The sequence below is a fragment of the Eriocheir sinensis genome, unplaced genomic scaffold (assembly GCF_024679095.1).
Source record: "Eriocheir sinensis breed Jianghai 21 unplaced genomic scaffold, ASM2467909v1 Scaffold544, whole genome shotgun sequence".
Lineage (NCBI taxonomy): Eukaryota > Metazoa > Arthropoda > Malacostraca > Decapoda > Varunidae > Eriocheir > Eriocheir sinensis.
Genome location: NW_026111881.1, coordinates 270,001 through 292,189, shown reverse-complemented (window position 1 = coordinate 292,189; position 22,189 = coordinate 270,001). Strand labels below are relative to the sequence as shown.

The window sequence follows — 22,189 nt, the reverse complement described above, 5'->3', positions numbered from 1 at the left end:
TATGTTTGTTAGTTACACTCAGCACCAGAAGGTTAAGTGAGGATCTTAGGAGTCATAAGAAGAGTGAATATGTTTGTTAGTTACACTCAGCACCAGAAGGTTAAGTGAGGATCTTGGAGTCATAAGAAGAGTGAATATGTTTGTTAGTTACACTCAGCACCAGAAGGTTAAGTGAGGATCTTGGAGTCATAAGAAGAGTGAATATGTTTGTTAGTTACACTCAGCACCAGAAGGTTAAGTGAGGATCTTAGGAGTCATAAGAAGAGTGAATATGTTTGTTAGTTACACTCAGCACCATAAGGTTAAGTGAGGATCTTGGAGTCATAAGAAGAGTGAATATGTTTGTTAGTTACACTCAGCACCAGAAGGTTAAGTGAGGATCTTGGAGTCATAAGAAGAGTGAATATGTTTGTTAGTTACACTCAGCACCAGAAGGTTAAGTGAGGATCTTAGGAGTCATAAAGAAGTGAATATGTTTGTTAGTTACACTCAGCACCAGAAGGTTAGGTGAGGATCTTAGGAGTCATAGAGGAGTGAATATGTTTGTTAGTTACACTCAGCACCAGAAGGTTAAGTGAGGATCTTGGAGTCATAAGAAGAGTGAATATGTTTGTTAGTTACACTCAGCACCAGAAGGTTGAGTGAGGGTCTTCAGGACTCACTCACTGTCTTCGGGTAATGAGTTACAAGAATAGTGAAGGCTGAACACTAAATCAATCCTGTACAAATGTCATTCACTCAGATTTGATCCCTCACATGAACCATCTCGCTACTAAACTAACTAACACTCTCTCCCCAGTGGTCCCTATGAAGTCACCACTGCAACCATTGAGAACTTTGGTAGAATGTGTTAAGACAATCCTGTAAAACCTATCATTCACTCGGGTTTGTTCCCTCGCATGAACCATCTTGCTACTAAACTACCACTCTCGCTCTCTCTCTCTCTCTCTCTCCCCAGTGGTCCCTACAATGCGCCCCACCACTGCAACCATTGAAAACTGTGGTAGAATGTGTTAAGACAATCCTGTAAAACCTGTCATTCACTTGGGTTTGTTCCCTTGCATTTAACCATCTCGCTACTAGACTAACCCCAGTGGTCCCTACAATGCGCCCCACCACTGCAACCATTGAAAACTCTGGTAGAATGTATTAAGACAAGGACACATTCCCATCACCACCTTACACAAAAGATTAAGAATATTAGTAAAAAGGAATAAATACTGCATGAATACATCAGTAAAGTAAGAATGACTAAATACTTTCATGTAATACTGAGCTAATACATGTGTAGTGAAGTAGACCAATGATTAAAATAAGTAATACTGACTTTAAACCCCAATGGTCTGATCTGGCCATATTCCACCTGATTCATGCCAGGTAGATATGTGTGAGTGTAAGGTGCAGGTGTGTCAGTGCCTATATACTTCTCCAAGAGTACAGAATTTTACCACTACTGCCCTCATTGCCTTCCCGTGAGATGCTGTGTTCAGGCGTTCAAGCCATACAACATATAAGCATTGCCTTCCTCTCCTAGCCCTGACCAACGTTGCCAGATTGTTGTACTCCGCCTCCTGTTTCCCAATTTCCAACCCCAAAACTGCCTCCTCAACCCCAATAACTGCCTTCGTATATAGTTATCGCAAAAATGGTTAATTATACTGGTGTTTCTTGGCAATAGTTATGGCTCAGAAACTGGTAAATACAAGGCTCTGAGTAGGACAATCTGGCAATGGTGGCCCTGACCTTTTTGAAGCTCAGAGTTTGAATCAAGGTTGTCTTCTTGATCATTACACTTGTGGCCTTTTTTGGGAAGCTGTGTTGATCCTACAAGCTCCACAGCACTTAGTCTTGTTTCCCCAACCCTGGCCCCATTGTAGCTTAGAGGCTGACTTCATATTTTAACATGGGAAGAAAATACCAAACATGCCTCACCTCGCTCAGGCTGTCAGCAATGAAACACCTTCAGACTGTGAGCCACAAAGGTCAGGGCTGATGACAGGACTGACAGACAGCAAACAAGATAACCAGCAGCATGACTAAGAATAACAGCACTTAAATTACTGATAAGCGACAAACAGCAACGAAATGACTAACAAAAGACAAACACCAAAGACTCGCTCACCCCTGTCATTCCCCTTCCTCCCATTGGTCCCTTCTTCTTTGGCCAAAAATCAACACACAATAATAATAATATAATATATCATAAAACAGAAAGAGACTTAGATTACGACAGCCTTAAGGTAGGTAAAGTTGGGAGTTGCTTACAGACTATATGGCACCATGAGAGACAGACAACTGTGTTCAGCATATAATACTGAGTAAAGTTAGGAAGTATAGGAAGCAATGAACACACACACACACACACACACACACACTGGCAAGTAGGGGAAGCATTGTATGTACTTTCACACTCACTCACACACTCACTCGTCACCTGACTGGCCTGTAGGATTCATTGTTCATCCCTCCACACCCACGACGGACAAACAAATGAACGGCAAAAATAAACATACATGTATATTGTCCAAAGGAAGCACTTAAGTTACCCTACCATCACTGTGGCAAGACAATCATTTATCATTACTTCTAAACTCCCTTACAGTACCCTACTTTTATCACCATTAAAAGACATGATCATTACTTGACTTTGCAGGACTTTCAGCTGTATCCCATTCATGACCACTGTAACAAGACAAGTCACAACTGAACCTGATAAGACTCATTATCTTATCCACACACCACACTGTCATTTTGTTGCGTGGCCTTCAACTTTTCTCTCAGGCTCTCATCAATCATTATTTGGCTTTATAAAACTCAATACTTTCTCCACACATGTACAGTTGGCAAAAGGTAACTTACACCCATAACAAACATAACGTAGCATTTGAGTGACATCCATAGCCAGCACAGCACCATGCATATAGAATTATAGATATCACTCTTACTCTGTTCAATCGACTCATGGGTGTTCGAGATGTTTTTTGGCGATGTAGTTGCTGTAAAGAGACATGATCCGTTACTTTACTTGGCGTGACTTTCCTCTCATTCAAGGCCACTCTGACAAGACTGCATTAACATATCGTCACCCTCATAAAATAATTGCCCAAGTCATTTTTCAGCGATTTCCAGGTTTTCGTCTACATCAATTTTTCAACATGTGACACCCATTTTTGTTAAGTTGCCTCCGTCATTCAGGGTTTGAGTGTTATAGAATTGGCCTTTTCGTTTCTGCCTAAATCTTAAGCCAAATGAGATGATGACAGTTCTTTTATGATTTCCTGTAAAGTAGAAAATACTGACTTAGGCGGTTTGTTTACGAAGGTGGTGATATTTCTCTGCTAGGTAATTGAGTTAGTGGGCCGTATTATAAGTCAAACCCGGGAAGTTTTGGGTCCCTAGAAAGGTCGGTTTAGGGGCCGTACTACAAGTCCAATCCAAGAAGTTTCGGGTCCCTACAAGGTTCGGGATGAATAACTCTGTAGGGACCTGAAACTTCTCTGATTGGACTTGTAATACAGTCCCTAAACTGACCTTTGTAGAGACCCAAAACTTCTTGGGTTTGACATAATATGGCCCAGTGTCCTGACTTGTCATCATTTCAACTCGACACCACAGCCAAGTTTCCTCATCACGTCTGAGTTTCATCACAATATACTTCAGCCACAAGGACATAAATGAATACTCGACAGAACAAAGTGGATTCCTTGCCGCACATGTGACCCAATGGTAGTCAACGCATTCTTACTTCAATAAAAATAATCTAACTCGTTATACATTTATGGCCTATGAGTTAAGACATGGCCAGAATGACAAGAATTATTGCTGAACAGAACAAAGTGATTTCCTCGCCACACAAACTCATTAGTATCTCATTAAATATAATCTCTTAACTCTCATTATACACTCATTAAATATTTGCCATTACAACCTATGGCCAGAACGACAAAAATTATTAGTGAATGGATCAATGAAAATTCTTTGCTGGTGAACTCCTAATTAACTCATTAAGCACAATCTCCTAACCCTCATTATACACATGGTCACTGAGTTGAGGCTTGCTTTTGTTTCACTTAAAAGTACTTAAGTTTTATCACACAAACTTGGCCACAGCGACAGACATCATTTACCTCAGTGTGACAATTGACAGCCTTAGCAGCCTGACTTATCTAAGAACAGGTAGTTGACTGGAGTAAGCTCGCCAATTTGTACGCATTCTTCCCTACAAGTACTCCTATATGGAAAGAAATACGTGACAATTGTTCAAGCCATGGTATGTAAATCATCTAATCAAAGTAATATGATAATGTGAGGTAATCTTTTTCATAGTCGGTCATTTACATTCCTCAGGTTAACTTCCCTGAGTCGTCATCATTCCCTGACAGGAGTACCGACAGGGAAGGGTGAATACAACTGGCAAGCACACCCTAACACATTAAGTAGGGGTGGCCTCTGCCTGCATCACATTTTGTACATTTCTGCTCATCTCCTAACAGCTTACTTCTGCGTTTCATCCAATACAAAAGTCCTTCCCGTTCATATAAAAGTACAATCTTGCACCATTACCATTTGCTACAACCTATCCGTCTTTTCCTATTACAAATTATTGCTTCCTCTGAGAATTCTGTGTTTATTAACCTGCTTCCTGGCATTACCAAGACTCCTCTCATTACTACTGATAACCTGATCTTTCCCTTGACAGCTAGCACTCATGTTCATTTGGAGTTGCTGCCTGAGGGTCTAGACTTGGGGGTTAAGATCATATGCCATTTTTGACCTCACATGGCAGTACCAGGGCTCAAACCGCTTCACCCTGGCTCTTCATTTCCAAGGCTTGATGCTCTGACACCCCCAGACATAACCTGATCTAAAATCTTCTAAATCATCACAAATTATAATTATCCTTCCTTAAAAAGATGATCACTTCTCAATGTCCTAACCCTACAGGATCAAGTATCTGCATCACCAAAAGCGTTCTAAGTCATTACAAGTCATTCCTACGTGAAGTTTTTACTATCTCTTCGGTGCATGTTAAATCACTGCAAAAAGTTTTAACCCTATAGGATCAGGATTGGTGCATTATACTGACACGTGGATCAGTTCGTAACACTAAAAACAACTCTTAATCACACACACACACACACACACACACACACACACACACACACACACACACACACACACACACACAAAAACGCCTCTGCTTAAAATTCCTCCCAAGGCCCCGCCCTCCCCTTCATAAAAGTACCAAAAATATGTGAAGGAGATTCCCTCTTTGGGCACACTAATGGCCACGCACACCAGGCCATCAATCAGTCGCCTCCTTCCTCTGTTGCGTGATGGGCGAGCGCAGCCGTGCCCGCTACACACTAGTATCTGTACATGTTAAGCCAAGGGTCGTCTCTGCAGTGGGATGTGTTCGCCACTGTACACACTCAATTTCCCGTCAGTGGTCACAAGAGGAAGAGTTACTTGGGAGAAAGATTAAAGTTGTGATGTTGGAATGAAGCTTTTGTTGAGTTAAAGTTTGATATTCACACTTAATTTTAACTATTTTGTTTTATATATATCACTTCATTACTTCAATTTCTTATATTATTTCAGTTATTTCTTATCTCCTTTCAGTTTTTTACATCACTGTTCAATTATTTCCTTTTTCCATCAAATTTTGTACATCCATTCACTAATTTTGTATCTTAGTAATTCTCCCGAGTGGTTTTCTTCCTGCCATGAGTACTGATTGGGCTGACCCGTGCACCAGTTAGGGAACACACCCGACAAGCAAGACAAGCGAGCCTGGCCGTGCGGTCCTGCTACACACTCCCTCACAGCACCACCACACTATGGAGTCTTTTGTTGTGCTAAAAAATCACAGAAACACACACAAAAAATCATACAAAACACATCACTGACAAGCATACAAGTATTCCAATTAGGATTTGTGACCTGAATTACACCTTAAATATGGTAAAAATAGTTATACTCATGTAAAAATAGAAGTAGTTGTGGGTGTCGTGGTGCTGGCGCCTCACAAAAGGGATGACGAGGAGGAGGAGGAGGAGGAGGCACCGTGGAGGCTGTGGTTCTTGTCCGGTCTTGGGGGCTTCTCAGGGGGCTCAGCGGGCAGGTCAAAGGGGAACTCGGAGAGGCTCTGAAAAAGGTGGAGGTGTGAGTTCAGCTGGCAGATAAAGTGGAGGGCTGAGGTGAGGAAGACAGGTGGTAAAGGTTAACGAGTGGGCAGATTCTAGGTGGTAAAGGTTACTGAGTGGGCAGATTCTAGGTGGTAAAGGTTAACGAGTGGGCAGATTCTAAATGACTAATAGACAGAGACAATAAAGGCAGCTTCACACAGGCCAATCAATAGCTACATATTTTTGTGCCTGGTGAGTCTAACCAACTGGATCTTCACTAATTACAGCTGTAGTGGCATCTGGGTTGAGCAGACCACCATGCAGGTCTTGTCTGGCTGGGAGGAGCAATGTTTCTAGTGTTTACCCTAATTGATATTTTTTTCCCCTTTAGTGCCAATAGGCTTTCATGATGGCCCTGGTGGTCGGCCCCAGCCTGTTAGTGGCACAGGCAACTGCCAGTATAGGTAGTCCTCGTAACTTAAGTACTACCTGAACTGGCAATTTTACTTCCATGAACTCTATCCATGTGTACGTGGCTACATATTTCATTTGACCCGGTAGCTGCGGGGATCATATTTCTTAACCCCTTCACTATGGCCAGGCCAAAACTGTGCCCCGCGCCGTATCCGAGATCACCGCGCACCCCAAATTTCAAATGTCGCTTTTGAATATAACAAGTTTTCAGCCATAAACTCAACATAATCATCATGTATTATATAAGAAAACTAACAGAATTAAATGGTGCACATAAAGAAACATAAATTAATTGATAATTTTGAGATGTAAGCATAAGTATAGAGATAAAATAACTCATATATTGGCTAAAGCGAGCCAGGACGCAGTATGAGCATCCTCGGATATGGTACGGGGCACGCAAGGACACAGTATATGCGTCCTCGTGTTGAAGGGGTTAAAGGCCCCTCTAAGCAAGAAAAATGAGAAAAAATCATCACTCACGCACACCATCTCATAAGATATATCAAAGCATTTGTGATCAGTTTATGCATCATCTATTTTGGGGGGTTTATATCATGGCAAAAAATTGGCCATTCGCTGGTACACGGTAAAGCCACAAATTTGGCCCGTCACTGCGACCAGGTTAAAACTGTCAGCAACCCCTGTCAGCCAGTGCTAGAGAGAATTTGCTAAAGGGAAAACTGCCCTGATGGTGACTGTTGACTGAAATAAGATGTGAGAATAATTGAGAGGATGAAGAACTACACAAGTGAGTCAGTGCCTGCCCACCTTATTCCCCGACGACAGTGACGCGACACTCATCCTGTAGTCCCCGTCCTGGTCCCTCTGCTTCATGGGCAGCGGCGGCGGCTGGTCCTCCTCGCACAGGGAGCCCGTTGGCGTGCCTGGCGGGGTGGGGCAGGGGGAGGAAAGGAAGGGTTCAGGGAGGGGAGCTGGTCATGGTTATAGTGCTTGTTCTTCGTGATAATTTTTTCCTTTTAAACCACTATTCCTTTACAGGCTTAACCCGGTAGCAGCGGGGATCATGTTTCTTAATGGTCCCTCCAAGCGAGAAAAATGAGAAAAAATCACCCCTCACACAAACCATTTCATAATATATATCAAAGCATTTGTGATCAGATTATGTATCATCTATTTTTGGGGGTTTATATCATGGCACAAATTTGGCCCGTCGCTGCTACACGGTAAAGCCACAAATTTGGCCCGTCGCTGCTACACGGTAAAGCCACAAATTTGGCCCGTCGCTGCTACACGGTAAAGTCACAAATTTGGCCCGTTGCTGCTACCGGGTTAATAAGTAGAATAAAATGACTAAATGAATGAGGAAAAGGCTGCCCACTACTCACTGAGACTTTCCCTGGAGCCGATGGATGACGTGGCGGGTGTGGTGGGGGTGGTGGGGGTGAGGGTGAGGGAGCGCGGCCGAGTGGAGTAATATTTATCCACGTCCAGCTCCGTCTTCTTGGGTCGCTGTGACATCAGCTGAGGAGGCGAAGAGCAGGAAAGGGAAATGCCACTCGTTAGGTTGGATCCACTGCACTGTTACTAGTTTTGCTGTTTCCATTATTATTTATTCTTATAGCAGAAATAAAATCTAATTAGTATTGTTTCTTGTCTCATTTTGTTCCTAATTGTTTCCCTAGCAAAATGTAGATGTTATTTCAATGGGATTCATGGATTTGGGACTAGTGGGACTTTAAATTTTAGAGTGTGTGTGTGTGTGTATGTGTGTGTGTGTGTGTGTGTGTGTGTTTATAAATTCAGAAACTTGTGTGAATAAATGAAAAAAAAAACAAGTGGAAAATAAATGAATGAGTGCATAAATAAAAGAAGGAAGGAAGGAAGAAGTGAAGGAAGGAAGGAAGGAAGGAAGGAAGGAAGAGACAATAAATAAAATAAATAAGGAAGAAAGGAAAGAATTAAGGAGAAGAAGGGAGTGTGTGTGTGTGTGTGTGTGTGTGTGTGTGTGTGTGTGTAGGAGTCGGGTCAAGGATGCATTATGCGGCAATCCCTTAAAATAAACACACTAAATGGAGGGTCTGCTGTAAAGGGAACACACCTCGTGACCAACTAATATTAACCTTTGGGGGCCTCTTATGTCACCTTAATGGGGAGGCAACATCTCCAGGCAAGAACTGTTTGTGTTTTAGTAAGACTTGTCCTCATTTCCCTTAGTATCCCCTCGCTGCCCCCTCAGAAATATTAACCTTGTGACCATCAAACTCTGATAACACCAACTCCCCTCTCTTACTGGTTCTGAACACACACACACACAGAGAGAGAGAGAGAGAGAGAGAGAGAGAGAGAGAGAACGAGACCGAGCAAGAGCTATCTATAAACTACTATAAATAAACTATCTATGAAGCTCCATATAATTATTAAAAGTAGTACAAAAAAGTGGAGAGAGAGAGAGAGAGAGAGAGAGAGAGAGAGAGAGAGAGAGAAGCCTCACTGCATTACAAAACATGAAGCAACAGCAATTAAAAACAAAGGTAGTAGTAGTAGTCGTAGTAGTAGTAGTAGTAGTAGTAGTAGTAGTAGTAGTAGTAGTAGTAGTCGTAGTAGGATGGTAGCAGGAACGGCAGCAGCAGAATCAGCAGCATACAGGTGAACTGCTGTGGTACCTACTGGAGGCGTTACCTGTTCACTCAGCTCCAGGATGGGCTGCTGCGGGGGGGTCTGCATGCCGTCAGTCTTGTCAAACCACTGTGTTGACCCCTCGCGGTGGGACGAGAAGCTCTCACGCCGCAGCAGACGACTGGAGGAGGAAGAAAAGGTTCAATTCCATGTACTCCTCTTACAATTACTTTATTTTTTGGTATTCTTCTGCCACGCTATTGGTCTCTCATACACACACACACACACACACACACACACACACAGGGAAGATGCTTGAGACATAAATAAATATAGCTTCCCACAAAGAAATATAGAGGTTTGGAACAGACTAAGTGAGGATGTAGTATCGGCGAGGAGTGTGCAAAGCTTTAAGGAAAAGTTGGATAAATGTAGATACGGAGACGGGACCACACGAGCGTACAGCCCAGGCCCTGTAAAACTACAACTAGGTAAATACACACAGTTTCCTTTATAAAAGGATTGGGTTGAATGGTCTATGCGGGAAGATTGGAGGCAGGGAGTGTCCATCATATGAAGTAGAGGCTGGGTAAATAGACAAGGAGACAGGGTGATCCCAGCTTAGTTCAGGCCCTAAATACCACAAGTAGGTAAACACACAAATTTACTTTTAAAATGTATCTAGAATATGTACGTTTTCAACCTAACAGCGGCCAAAACTGTTTACTCTTACTATTATTGTTTCACACACACACACACACACACACACACACACACACACACATGAGGAAATACTAAAGGAAATTGACTTACCAACACTAGAACAAAGAAGAGAAAGGGGAGACCTAATACAAATATATAAATTATTAAACAAAATAGATGAAGTAGACAACGAGGAGTTGCTACTAACAGAAAGAATTACCAGCAGGAACACAAGAGGACATAGTAAAAAATTGAGGAAAGGAAGATGCTTGAGAGACAAAGAAATATAGCTTCCCGCAAAGAAATATAGAGGTTTGGAACAGACTAAGTGAGGATGTAGTATTGGTGAGGAGTGTGCAAAGCTTTAAGGAAAAGTTGGATAAATGCAGATACGGAGACAGGACCACACCAGCATAAAGCCCAGGCCCTGTGAAACTACAACTAGGTAAATACAACAAGGTAAATACACACACATACCTGATCCCCTTGTTATTCTTGTTGGACTTTGGTGTTCCTCCATTGCTCGATGATGCTATCTTGATGCCTCGGGGCAGCGTGCCACCCTTGGCTATGCTGCGCCGCGCCAGGGACATCTGGGAGTTGGAGAAGCCCCTGCAGGACCAGCCGCCATCACCACGTGGGAGAATCAGAGGTTAGTTTAGGGCTCTTACACTGCTATAGGGGTGTGTTCTAATTTTTGTTTATTTCTCTCATCTTTTCCTCTTTTCCTTGCCCCAGTTAATATGTTGTTGATGTGTTAGTTTTGTTTCTATCCTTTATGTTTCCCAAACTATGACTGTGTTCCAAGCTCTCCCTCACTAAAGCCCTGTTCACACTGTGCCAACTCTGGGCCACGACAACCCAGCGCCTCAGGGCACACGAGGTCTTGGGTGTGAAATGTTGATGAGAAAGGTCGGAAAGAGGTCTAGAAACGATCGCCAGATGCTGAATCGGCACCGTGTGAAGGGGGCCTAAAAGTCGTTGGGTTGTCGTGGCACAGTGTGAACTAAGAGATGGCAGTTTCTGATCTTCTTTTTCCCTTTGTGTAATTTCACACTTAATTTCCAATTAGGTACTTAGGCCGTACTTTATGAGGAGTTTCCTTTCAAGCAACACCAAAGCCCACCTACTGCCTGGTATTGCAAAAATGATATTAACTAATTGTTTCATTGCAAAGGGGGATTATTTTAGAAGGGAAGGGGGAGGGAACTTTTGACTAAAAAAACTCACAAAGGGAAGGGGAAAATTTGTAGATGTAAGATTTACATTGTGTGTGAGCAGGGAGGGGGACCACAGAAAACCTTCAATTCCTAATCAAACACAAGAAAACCTGTAAACACAACACCCACTGTTGGCAAAGACAACAGTGAGAGTGTTGTGGTATTCCCAAGGCACTGATGCATAAGACCTCCGACACACACACTTCCTAGGATGCAAACACCTTACTGATGTGCATTATGTGACCAAAACAGGCAGGGAGGGAGGGACATGAGGTGGTGCCAGGGTCCCAGAGGCATGGATGGGGCAGGGACGCAGACAGGGACAAGGGACAGAAAGAAGAAGGATGTTGTGGGGCAGCGGTTCTCAAACTCTCTAAGCCGATTCACCAGAAGTCTTCGATGCTGGTTTGTACACTAACATAATACAGTTGTCCCTCAAATAGTACGGTTTCCAATAGTTCAGTTTTATGTGGATTTTCATGGAAGATTTTTTGAGGATTTTTAAATTTTCCGACGAGCAGGAAATTTAAAAATCCCTAAAAGATCTTCCGTGACAATCCTTATAAAATCAAAACCGAACTATTGAAAACCGTACTATTTGAGGGACGACTGTATTCCCTTATGCACAGTCGTCATAAAAAGTACCGAACACCCATGAGTCTTCAGAATAGAATGTGATTGAAGTCTATAGATATGGTGTTGTATTGGTTAGATGGGTAGCAATGACTAGTCCACCCACTGGTACCCACCTAACCAACACAACACCGTGTCGATAGATTTTGATCACACTATTCCAAAGACTCGGGGTGTTCGATACTTTTTTTATGACAACCTCAAACACTGTATCGTCACCTTCGTAAACAAGCCGCCTGTAATTGTTTTCTACTTTACAGGAAATAGGAAGTGAACTGTCATCATCTCATTTGGCTTAAGATTTAGGCAGAAATGAAAAGGCCAATTTTAGAACACTCAAACCCTGAATGACGAAGGAAACTATACAAAAATGGGCGTCTTGTTAAAAAATTGATGTAGACAAATATCTGGAAATCGCTGAAAAATGACTTAGGCGATTACAGTCCCTCAAATTGTACGGTTTCCAAATGTTCGGTTTTGGTTTTATGTGGATTTTCTAAGATTTTTTAGGATTTTTAAATTTCCCAACGAGCATGAAATTTAAACATCCCAAAAGATCTTTCATGACAATCCATATAAAACCAAAACCAAACTATATTGGAAACTACTATTTGAGAGACTGTATTTTATGAGGGTGACGATATTTTTTTTGTGCTGGGTATGTGCCCCTAACACAGAATATAAGTTCAGGAGAGGTATAATGGCAACATATACTAGTACATTAAATTGGTTCAGTCCGTCATCTACTGTGTGAGAGACTTTGGGTAACAAGATCAACTCCTCCCCAACCCTTTAGTCATACCAATTCAAATAGTCCATTGAGGTGTTGGCTGCCACGGGTCCTTTCCTCCCCTCTGCTCTGCCACACAGTCCCAACACCTGTTTTTTCCTCTCATATGTTACCTATAACTAACATATGAGAGGAAGGGATAGGTGTTGGGACAGTGTGGCAGAGCAGAGGGGAGGGAAGAACCTGCGGAAGCCAGCATCTCAGTGGACTATTTGAAACGGTTTGACTATAGTACCATCGTGTTGGCTACTGCATCAATGTTTTTTTTTTTACAACAAAGGAGACAGCTCAAGGGCACAAAAAATGAAACAATAATAATAAGAAAAGCCCGCTACTCGCTGCTCCTAAAAAGCATCCAAAGAGGTGGCCGAAAGAGAGGTCAATTTCGGAAGGAGAGGTGTCCAGATACACATCACATGCCCCTAAAACTCCCGTTGCATACCCAAAATTGAGAACCCCCTCCTACTGAGTACCATTGTTGGCGGTAGCGAGTGTTCTAAGGCTAACCCTGATGGATATTACCTTTCTCTATCCGTGAACCGATTAGCCTTAGAACACTCGCATCGGAAGGCTGGGTGTTGGTGTCACTCTGGGATCACCAATTTCAGTCGTCCCTCAAATAGTACAGTTTCCAATAGTTCGGTTTCGGTTTTATACGGATTGTCATGGATTTTTTAGGATTTTAAAATTTCCTGCTCATTGGGATATTTAAAAATTCTTAAAAATCTTAGAAAATCCACTAAAACCAAAACCGAACTATTGGAAACCGTACTATTTGAGGGATGACTGTATTGCCTTTCTCTATCCGTGAACCGATTAGCCTTAGAACACTCGCTACCGCCAACACCATGACCCTAGTAAGGAGAGCAGGGGCGTGGGCAGGCAGGGTAGGGAGGGCTTTCCATCACTAATGTTCTCACAGTTATCATTTCAGGGCACGGACAGGCATGAAGTAGGAGGAATTATAGTCACATGCCATATTTGCCGGGTACAGGACGCACCTCTGCTCCAAACTCACCTTATTGGAAAGGCTGTTACGAAGGGATTTTTTTTCTTATTTTGTTTGATGTTTACTTTCTTGAATGTATGTAAGACTCATATTCACTTCTGTTTCATTTTACAAGTATTTTTTGACTTGTTTGAGAATTGATTGATTGATTGTGCTGTAAAATCATGGCGCCGCAGCTGCACTGGTCATATGGCACTGAATGCAATATACCTCGTAAGACTCATATTCACTTTGTTTCATTTTACAAGTATTTTTTGACTTGTTTGAGAATTGATTGATTGATTGTGCTGTAAAATCATGGCACCGAAACTGCACTGGTCATGTGGCACTAAATACAATATACCTCGTAAGACTCGTATTCATTTCTGTTTCATTTTACAAGTATTTTTTGACTTGTTTGAGAATTGATTGATTGATTGGGCTGTAAAATCATGGCACCGAAACTGCACTGGTCATGTGGCACTAAATACAATATACCTCGTAAGACTCGTATTCATTTCTGTTTCATTTTACAAGTATTTTTTGACTTGTTTGAGAATTGATTGATTGATTGGGCTGTAAAATCATGGCACCGAAACTACACTGGTCATATGGCGCTGAATACAATATACCTCGTAAGACTCATATTCATTTCTGTTTCATTTTACAAGTATTTTTTGACTTGTTTGAGAATTGATTGATTGATTGGGCTGTAAAATCATGGCGCCGCAACTACACTGGTCATATGGCGCTGAATACAATATACCTCGTAAGACTCATATTCATTTCTGTTTCATTTTACAAGTATTTTTTGACTTGTTTGAGAATTGATTGATTGATTGGGCTGTAAAATCATGGCGCCGTAACTGCACTGGTCATATGGGGCTGAATACAATATACCTCGTTTAAAATCGTAGAATTATAAAAAGTTTAAAAATCGTAAGCTTGTTTGAGAAGTGAGAAGTTTGGTGATGGCTCTGAACCTGAAACATGTCCAAAGAACTTGACTTGGTTATATCAGTTAGCCTAAATTGGTTTCGCTATACGTCATTTCACTAAAAGTCACCATTACCAAGAACTTAGCGTCAACATTAACAAATGGTTATATCAGTTAGCCTTCGGTAAAATTGGTTTAGCTATGCGTATGTCATTTCACCAAAAGTCACCATTACCAAGAACTTAGCGTCAACATTAACAACAACTGTGCACAATTTTTACGCTTGTGTGCTACTGGTGCTTCTTCAACCCCTAAGCACTTCACGTCTTCGGTGCTGCGTCTCTGATCTGTAATACATGCGGCTAAGATGAAGAGTAGTTTTTATTTATACGTCCAATAGACCAGCAAATACAGCATGTCGCTCCCACTGGAAAAGTTGGGGCATGGACAGGCAGGGAGGGAGAAGTGGGGCATTGAAGTGACTGACGTCCCTCCCTTAGCAAGAGTACTGGGCAGAACAGGCAGGAAGGGGAGGAGAGAGTTTGTATAAGGTCTTGTCAAGGCATGTGAGGGTGAGGGAATGGTGGTGGTAGTGGTGGTGTGGTACAGGCATGGTGGTGGCTCTGCATGGTGAGGTGGGCACTGTACACCACCCTACACATAGCCTAGTGCAGGACTGGTGTATATGTGGAGGTGGTGGTGGTGGTGGTGCCTGGATAAGGGGTTATGTGCACCTATTAATATTTTGTTCACACTGCTCCAGTAAGAATGTGAATCTATAGGAAATAATAAACTAAGACTCCACCCACTCATTCGTAGGTGTTTTTTATAATGTCCTCCAGTTCAGACTCCAGGCTTTTTGATCTATATAATTTCCTGACGTCAAGAAATCAGGCTGTTGCTTTTTTGAGGGGAATGCAATCTTCTGTATGCAAGGATTCTGACAACTAAAAGACCCATCCTATGAACTTCACAGCAGGATCCACCAACTTGTCCTGTAGGCAACGGACTGACTGACTAACACTATGCAACAATGTGAAAATCTACGCTGTTGCTTTTTTGAGAGGAATGCAACCTTCTGTATGCATGAATTATATGACTACTGAAAAGACCCCTCCTAAGTACACTGGGTATTCGATGTATATGAGTTCGAAATATGCAAATTCGCTCATGTGCGACTAACCTAAATGTGCCAAGTATTCGTTTTATGTGAGAAAAATTTGCTATTATGCAACTGGTTGGTGAGGTATGGTGACCGACTCGCACTAGAGGGTGGCGGATGCAAATGTTTTCCCGCACTTTCCTCGCCTATAATTAACCTTTTCCTTCCTCTGATCCTAAAGTTATTGTTTGTTTACAATGTATTTTCATATTATATTTTACAGTTTATTTGTACTAATGTGCTTTATTATTGTTAAACGGTGGCAGAATAAATAGTTAGAGGGTTCCAAAACGGGTCGTGGAACATAACCCCCTATAATTAATGGGATGATAGGTTCGATATATGCGAATTCACATTATGCGAGCTTTTTGCAGAACGGAACCCTCACATATAATGAATACCTGGTGTACTTAATGCAGGATCCATCAACTTGCTTAAACCACGAGCTTTGTGGGCAACTGACTGACTGACTGACTGATTGACACTATGCGACAATGTGAATGGAAACCCACTTCTGTGCCAAACTTCTCCTTTGTATACACGGAGCATCATGTTGGGTGAGGTAGGACTATTGATAACCCATAAATGTGTGTAAATTCTAATATCTCCGTGAGACATGTCACCTTCCTTACAACACTGTACATCTGGCTCAGCGGTACCTTGCCATAGAGCAGATCTCATAACAGTGCAATGAATGTTAACCCTCTTGCACACCGTAAGTTTCCAATAAGTTTCTGTTCCACTCACCATGCATTTCTCAGGCCCGACAAGCCTTTTTTTGCCGCCGCAATACTCTACATTCCTGGATGTGTTTTACCTTCACAGATATATCGTACCCCAATAAATTTGGTATCAATGGCTTCATAAAGACTGGTACTAGAACACGCACAAATAATAATAGAGGAAAATAAACAATACAAACTCGTTTCAAGTCTCCGTATAGAGTATTGTAGACAATAAATCCTAAGTACCAACTCTTCCCCACTCGCTTGCTCAAAATTTTGTGGGCCAACTTTTTCAGATGAATATATGTTTCGAAGCGGAATTTAGTGAGGATTCTTATAGTATCCTCAAAATTCTCATACGCCTATTAGTTCCCGTTACACCAAGAAAACTATATTTTTTTCCTCTCCCGTCAGAGTAGGCTAACAACTAAAAATCGCTCCACACTCCTCATTTACACTCCTTAGAAAGGTTGCCATATGTTACCACTAAGAAACTTATCCCAACAAATGACGCTCCCAAATTTGATGCACTTTCACCGAAAACTTAATTTTTAATGAATTTTTAAAACTTTTATGACACGTTTCGCATCATCGTGCACCAGGACCTTTTGCCCTTGATGGCGCGAAACGTGTCATTGTGTGCGAGAGGGTTAATGTCAGTCTTATGCTCAGCTTCAAGACTGTAACTGTTATATGATCTTTATGATGACTTCCTGAAGATTGAATAGTCTATAGCACCTAGTCCACTAGTAATTTGGGCTGTGAACGGCCAACACCCAACACTGTCTCTACATCCTACACCTATTATATGACTGGTTCAGGCTGACAACACCTGCATCCTACACCCTAAACTACACCTATTATATGACTCTGGTTCAGGTTAAAATCACCTACATCCAACACCGTCTCTCTAGTCTGTGCTGTGAACTGCTCCCTAAAATCACCTACACCCAACACCGTCTCTCTAGTCTGTGCTGTGAGACGCTCCCCTCCTATGACCACCGTGTGTTTGGGGTGATGGCATGCACTCGTCTCGCTTGCCTTGCCATGCACAGAGCGTCATGCAGTTTTACCTGTGTTAGTGGAGTGGCCCGGTGTTTGGTTTTAGCGGTGTTTTGGTGGGAGGGGGGGGGCCCTGGGGTATGTTTTGAGGTGGGGAGGGAGAGGAAGAGGAAGAGGAATGGAGAAATGATGTGTGTGTGTGCATGTGTGTGTGTGTGTGTGTGTGTGTGTGTGTGTGTCCTAAAATTCCTAAAATATCACAGATATAAGATGACAAAGGACGAGAGAGAGAGAGAGAGAGAGAGAGAGAGAGAGAGAGAGAGAGAGAGAGAGAGAGAGAGTTAGACAAGGTTGTGATAGGCGGAGGAGGTGAAGCGAGAAAGAAGGTTCGCTGACGACATTTTAAGGTGCGTCAGAGAAGGAGATTTCGACAGCCTTGACCCGGCGGCGTACATCCTGTGAGCGCGTACGTGTGTGTGTGTGTGTGTGTGTGTGTGTAGAGGTTGGTATGACAGGTAAACAAGGAAGAAAAACAACGTATAAATAAATGTAAAATGAGACACACACACACACACACACACACACACACACACACAAGAAATGGAGGAAAAGAGAGACAACAAGAAATGAAAACAAAGAAAATCAAAACAGGAAAAATAATAAAATGGAAAATAATAATAATAAGGGTGAAGAAAATGAGCGAACACACACACACACACACACACACACACACACACACACACACACACACACACAGAAAACAAGAAAAGGAAAAAAAGAAAGACAAGAAATAAAAAAAGAAGACCAAAACAGAGAAAAAGAAAAACAAGAAAAATAATCAAGTTGAAAAAAAAAAAGAAAAAAAAAACAATAACAGAAATAAGGAAAAAAGGGAAGAAAAGGAAAAATGAACAAATAAACCAAATAAGAAAAAAAAGACAAATATACAAGAATAAAGAAAGGAAGAAAAATAAAGAAAAGAATAAAGAATAATGAGAAAAAAAGGAAAGAGGGGAAGAGAGAGAACAGAGAAGGAAAAGAGATAAAAGGGAAAGGAAGGTAATTAGGGAGGGAGATTAAGGTAAAGTTGAGGGAGGGAGGAAGGAAGGAAGGGGAGAAAAAAGGGTTACCAATCATGTTTAGGAAGGGGAGAGGAAGGTAAGGGAAGGGACATTAAGGTAAGGTAGGGAAAGGAAGAGAAGGGAAGGGACAGTAAGGTAAGGTTGACAAAGGGAAGGGAGGAGGGAAAGAAAGAAGGGTTACCAGATGTGTTTAGGAAGGGGAGAGGAAGGTAAGGGAAGGGACATTAAGGTAAGGTAGGGAAAGGGAGAGGAAGGGAAGGGAAGGGACAGTAAGGTAAGGTTGAGAAAGGGAAGGGAGGAGGGAAATAAAGAAGGGTTACCAGATGTGTTTAGGAAGGGGAGAGGAAGGTAAGGGAAGGGACATTAAGGTAAGGTAGGGAAGGGAAGGGAAGGGACAGTAAGGTAAGGTTGAGAAAGGGAAGGGAGGAGAGAAATAAAGAAGGGTTACCAGATGTGTTTAGGAAGGGGAGAGGAAGGTAAGGGAAGGGACATTAAGGTAAGGTAGGGAAAGGAAGAGAAGGGAAGGGACAGTAAGGTAAGGTTGACAAAGGGAAGGGAGGAGGGAAAGAAAGAAGGGTTACCAGATGTGTTTAGGAAGGGGAGAGGAAGGTAAAGGGAAGGGACATTAAGGTAAGGTAGGGAAAGGAAGGGAAGGGAAGGGACAGTAAGGTAAGGTAGGGAAAGGAAGGGAAGGGAAGGGACAGTAAGGTAAGGTTGAGAAAGGGAAGGGAGGAGGGAAATAAAGAAGGGTTACCAGATGTGTTTAGGAAGGGGAGAGGAAGGTAAAGGGAAGGGACATTAAGGTAAGGTAGAGAAAGGGAGGGAGGAGGGAAAGAAAGGGTTAGCAGGTGTGTTTAGGAAAGGGAGAGGGAAGAAGGGGAGAGAAAGGTAAGGGAAGGGGAGGGAGAAAGGTAAGAAAGAGTTAGTAACTGTGTTTTGCCTTGGTTTATACACACAGAGATATTTTACGTTGAAGAAGAAAATGGAAATCGAGGAAATGCCGTCAAATTATACGACCTGCAAGTGAAATAGACACCCCAAAGGTTCTGTTATAAAGCACACACCCACACACACACACACACACACACGCACACACACACACACACACGCACACACCAGTTAACAAGCTCAACACTTTGTACACTCTCAACTCACACACGACATCCAAATAGTTTTTAAGAAGAGAATGGAAATGGGCAGGAAAATATAGGACCCCCCGAAAATATATATACATGTGAGAATTGAAATATGGGAGAATTACATATCGCTGAAGTTTATAAATGGATGAACTTAAAAATCTGAAACAAAGGGAATTAAATGATGGCAAACATATATTGAAAAAGTCGCTTAAAAGTATGAATATTGGGACACTCGGAAAAAATGGCAATGCAACATCGCACCAAGTTTGACGCAGTAAGTAGCAGGCTTTTTTTTTTTCATATTATTATTATTATTTTTTTTTTTTTATGCCCGTGCACTGTCTCCTCTGCTGTAAAAAAAAAAAGATTCATACTGTGTCATATTTAGTGCCATTTTTTCCTATGCTGAAGAATATGCCATGATTTCCTATGCCATTTCTTCCCACATTCGAATAACAGATATGCTTTATGTTATTCATGTTAACTAGGCGACTAAGCCCCTCCCCCTTCTCCAGTAAGTGTATCTCATTGGCTGGTAAATAAGCAAGCCACGCCCCCTCTCCAACAATTCAATGAAGAAAAATGTAAAGTCCTGCACCTTGGGAGGGGATATCCAGCACACCAATACCACATGGGAAACACTCCACTATCCACCACAGAGGCAGAGAAAGACCTGGGAGTGTATGTTACCAGGCTACCAGTGAAGGGATATCCAGCACACCAATACCACATGGGAAACACTCCACTATCCACCACAGAGGCAGAGAAAGACCTGGGAGTGTATGTTACCAGGCTACCAGTGAAGGGATATCCAGCACACCAATACCACATGGGGAACACTCCACTATCCACCACAGAGGCAGAGAAAGACCTGGGAGTGTATGTTAACAGGCTACCAGTGAAGGGATATCCAGCACACCAATACCACATGGGAAACACTCCACTATCCACCACAGAGGCAGAGAAAGACCTGGGAGTGTATGTTACCAGGCTACCAGTGAAGAGATATCCAGCACACCAATACCACATGGGAAACACTCCACTATCCACCACAGAGGCAGAGAAAGACATGGGAGTGTATGTTACCAGGCTACCAGTGAAGGCGAAATCCATGTCAATCTCAGCGGATGGGTTAAGAACAGAATCTAACACCACATAAAATAAAACCATCAAAGTATAAGCGAAATAACCACTACATTAAAGGCTCTGGATCCCCGTATGACCATGAAACCAACAGCTGTGAAGATCCTATGCATTCCCGTTACCTGATATCAACAGTGCCAACCTAAGAAACATGTGCCAAACAATGTATACAGTAGTGCCAACCCTGTCCAAGTGCCAACCCATGTATACAGCAGTGCCAACTCATGTATACAGTAATGCCAACCCTGTCTAAGTGTCCTGATACATCCAATGCCATGTATACAGAAGTGCCAACCTATGTATCCAGCAGTGCCAACCTATATATCCAGCAGTGCCAATCTATGTATCCAGCAGTGCCAACCCATGTATACAGAAGTGCCAACCCATGTATACAGCAGTGCCAACCTATATATCCAGCAGTGCCAATCTATGTATCCAGCAGTGTCACCCCATGTATCCAGCAATGCCAACCCATGTATCCAGCAGTGCCAACCCATGTATCCAGCAGTGTCACCCCATGTATCCAGCAGTGCCAACCCATGTATCCAGCAGTGCCAACCCATGTATCCAGCAGTGCCAACCCATGTATCCAGCAGTGTCACCCCATGTATCCAGCAGTGCCAACATATGTATCCAACAGTGCCAACCTATTAACAGCAGTGCTAACCCATGTATCCAGCAGTGCCAACCTATGTATCCAGCAGTGCAAACATATGTATCCAGCAGTGCCAACCTATATATCCAGCAGTGCCAACCTATGTATCCAGCAGTGCCAACCTATGTATCCAGCAGTGCCAACCTATGTATCCAGCAGTGCCAACTCTGTCTGAGTGCCCCAAATACATCTAGTGCCAACCTATATATCCAGCAGTGCCAACCTATGTATCCACCAGTGCCAACCTATTAACAGCAGTGCCAATCTATGCATTCTTTAATTCTCAACACTCATTCTTACCCCCATTTCATTATTAGTATTATTAATTCTGAACTCATTATAAAAAAAATCAATTGAGGAAAAATATTATTATTATTATTATTATTATTATTATTATTATTATTATTATTATTATTATCAGTATTATATTCAAGTTGGTAAAAGTTGATCATAATAACAATAAATAAAGGCTTAAAAGTTAGCAAAGACACCTTAACTTGATGTGAGAGAGAGAGAGAGAGAGAGAGAGAGAGAGAGAGAGAACAGAGGTGCTTGGTGCTATGGCTATCCCTTCCTCTATCATTCAAGGTGCAAGAAAAAATAATATCAAGAAACAAACTAACTATATATATAAGAAAAAATATGTACTTCTAACCTCTACTACTACTATGGCAACTAACATTTCTACTACTGCTACTATTACTATGACAAATAACATTTTCTACTACTACTACTACTACTACTACTGCCCCCACCCAATCATCTCACACACACTTCATCCCAAAATTAACGCACAGATAGAACGATCCGCAAGGGGAGAGATACGCCA

At 42.1% G+C, this 22,189-nt stretch overlaps 1 protein-coding gene across 4 annotated transcripts in view; it reads right to left on the bottom strand.

Annotated features, from left to right (window-relative positions):
- Positions 1–323: 323 nt before the first annotated feature.
- LOC126993018 (dedicator of cytokinesis protein 1-like) overlaps positions 324–22,189 on the bottom strand; it is a 111,566-nt gene continuing 89,700 nt past the window's right edge. For all 4 annotated transcript variants that reach the window (XM_050851843.1, XM_050851844.1, XM_050851846.1 and 1 more), the window contains 5 exons: positions 10,362–10,496; positions 9,246–9,363; positions 7,952–8,087; positions 7,374–7,489; positions 324–6,148 (listed from right to left, as the gene is read on the bottom strand). In XM_050851843.1, the coding sequence (XP_050707800.1) occupies positions 6,026–6,148; positions 7,374–7,489; positions 7,952–8,087; positions 9,246–9,363; positions 10,362–10,496 (628 nt within the window). In that variant the 3' untranslated portion in view covers positions 324–6,025. The remainder of the gene's footprint in view (positions 6,149–7,373; positions 7,490–7,951; positions 8,088–9,245; positions 9,364–10,361; positions 10,497–22,189) is intronic.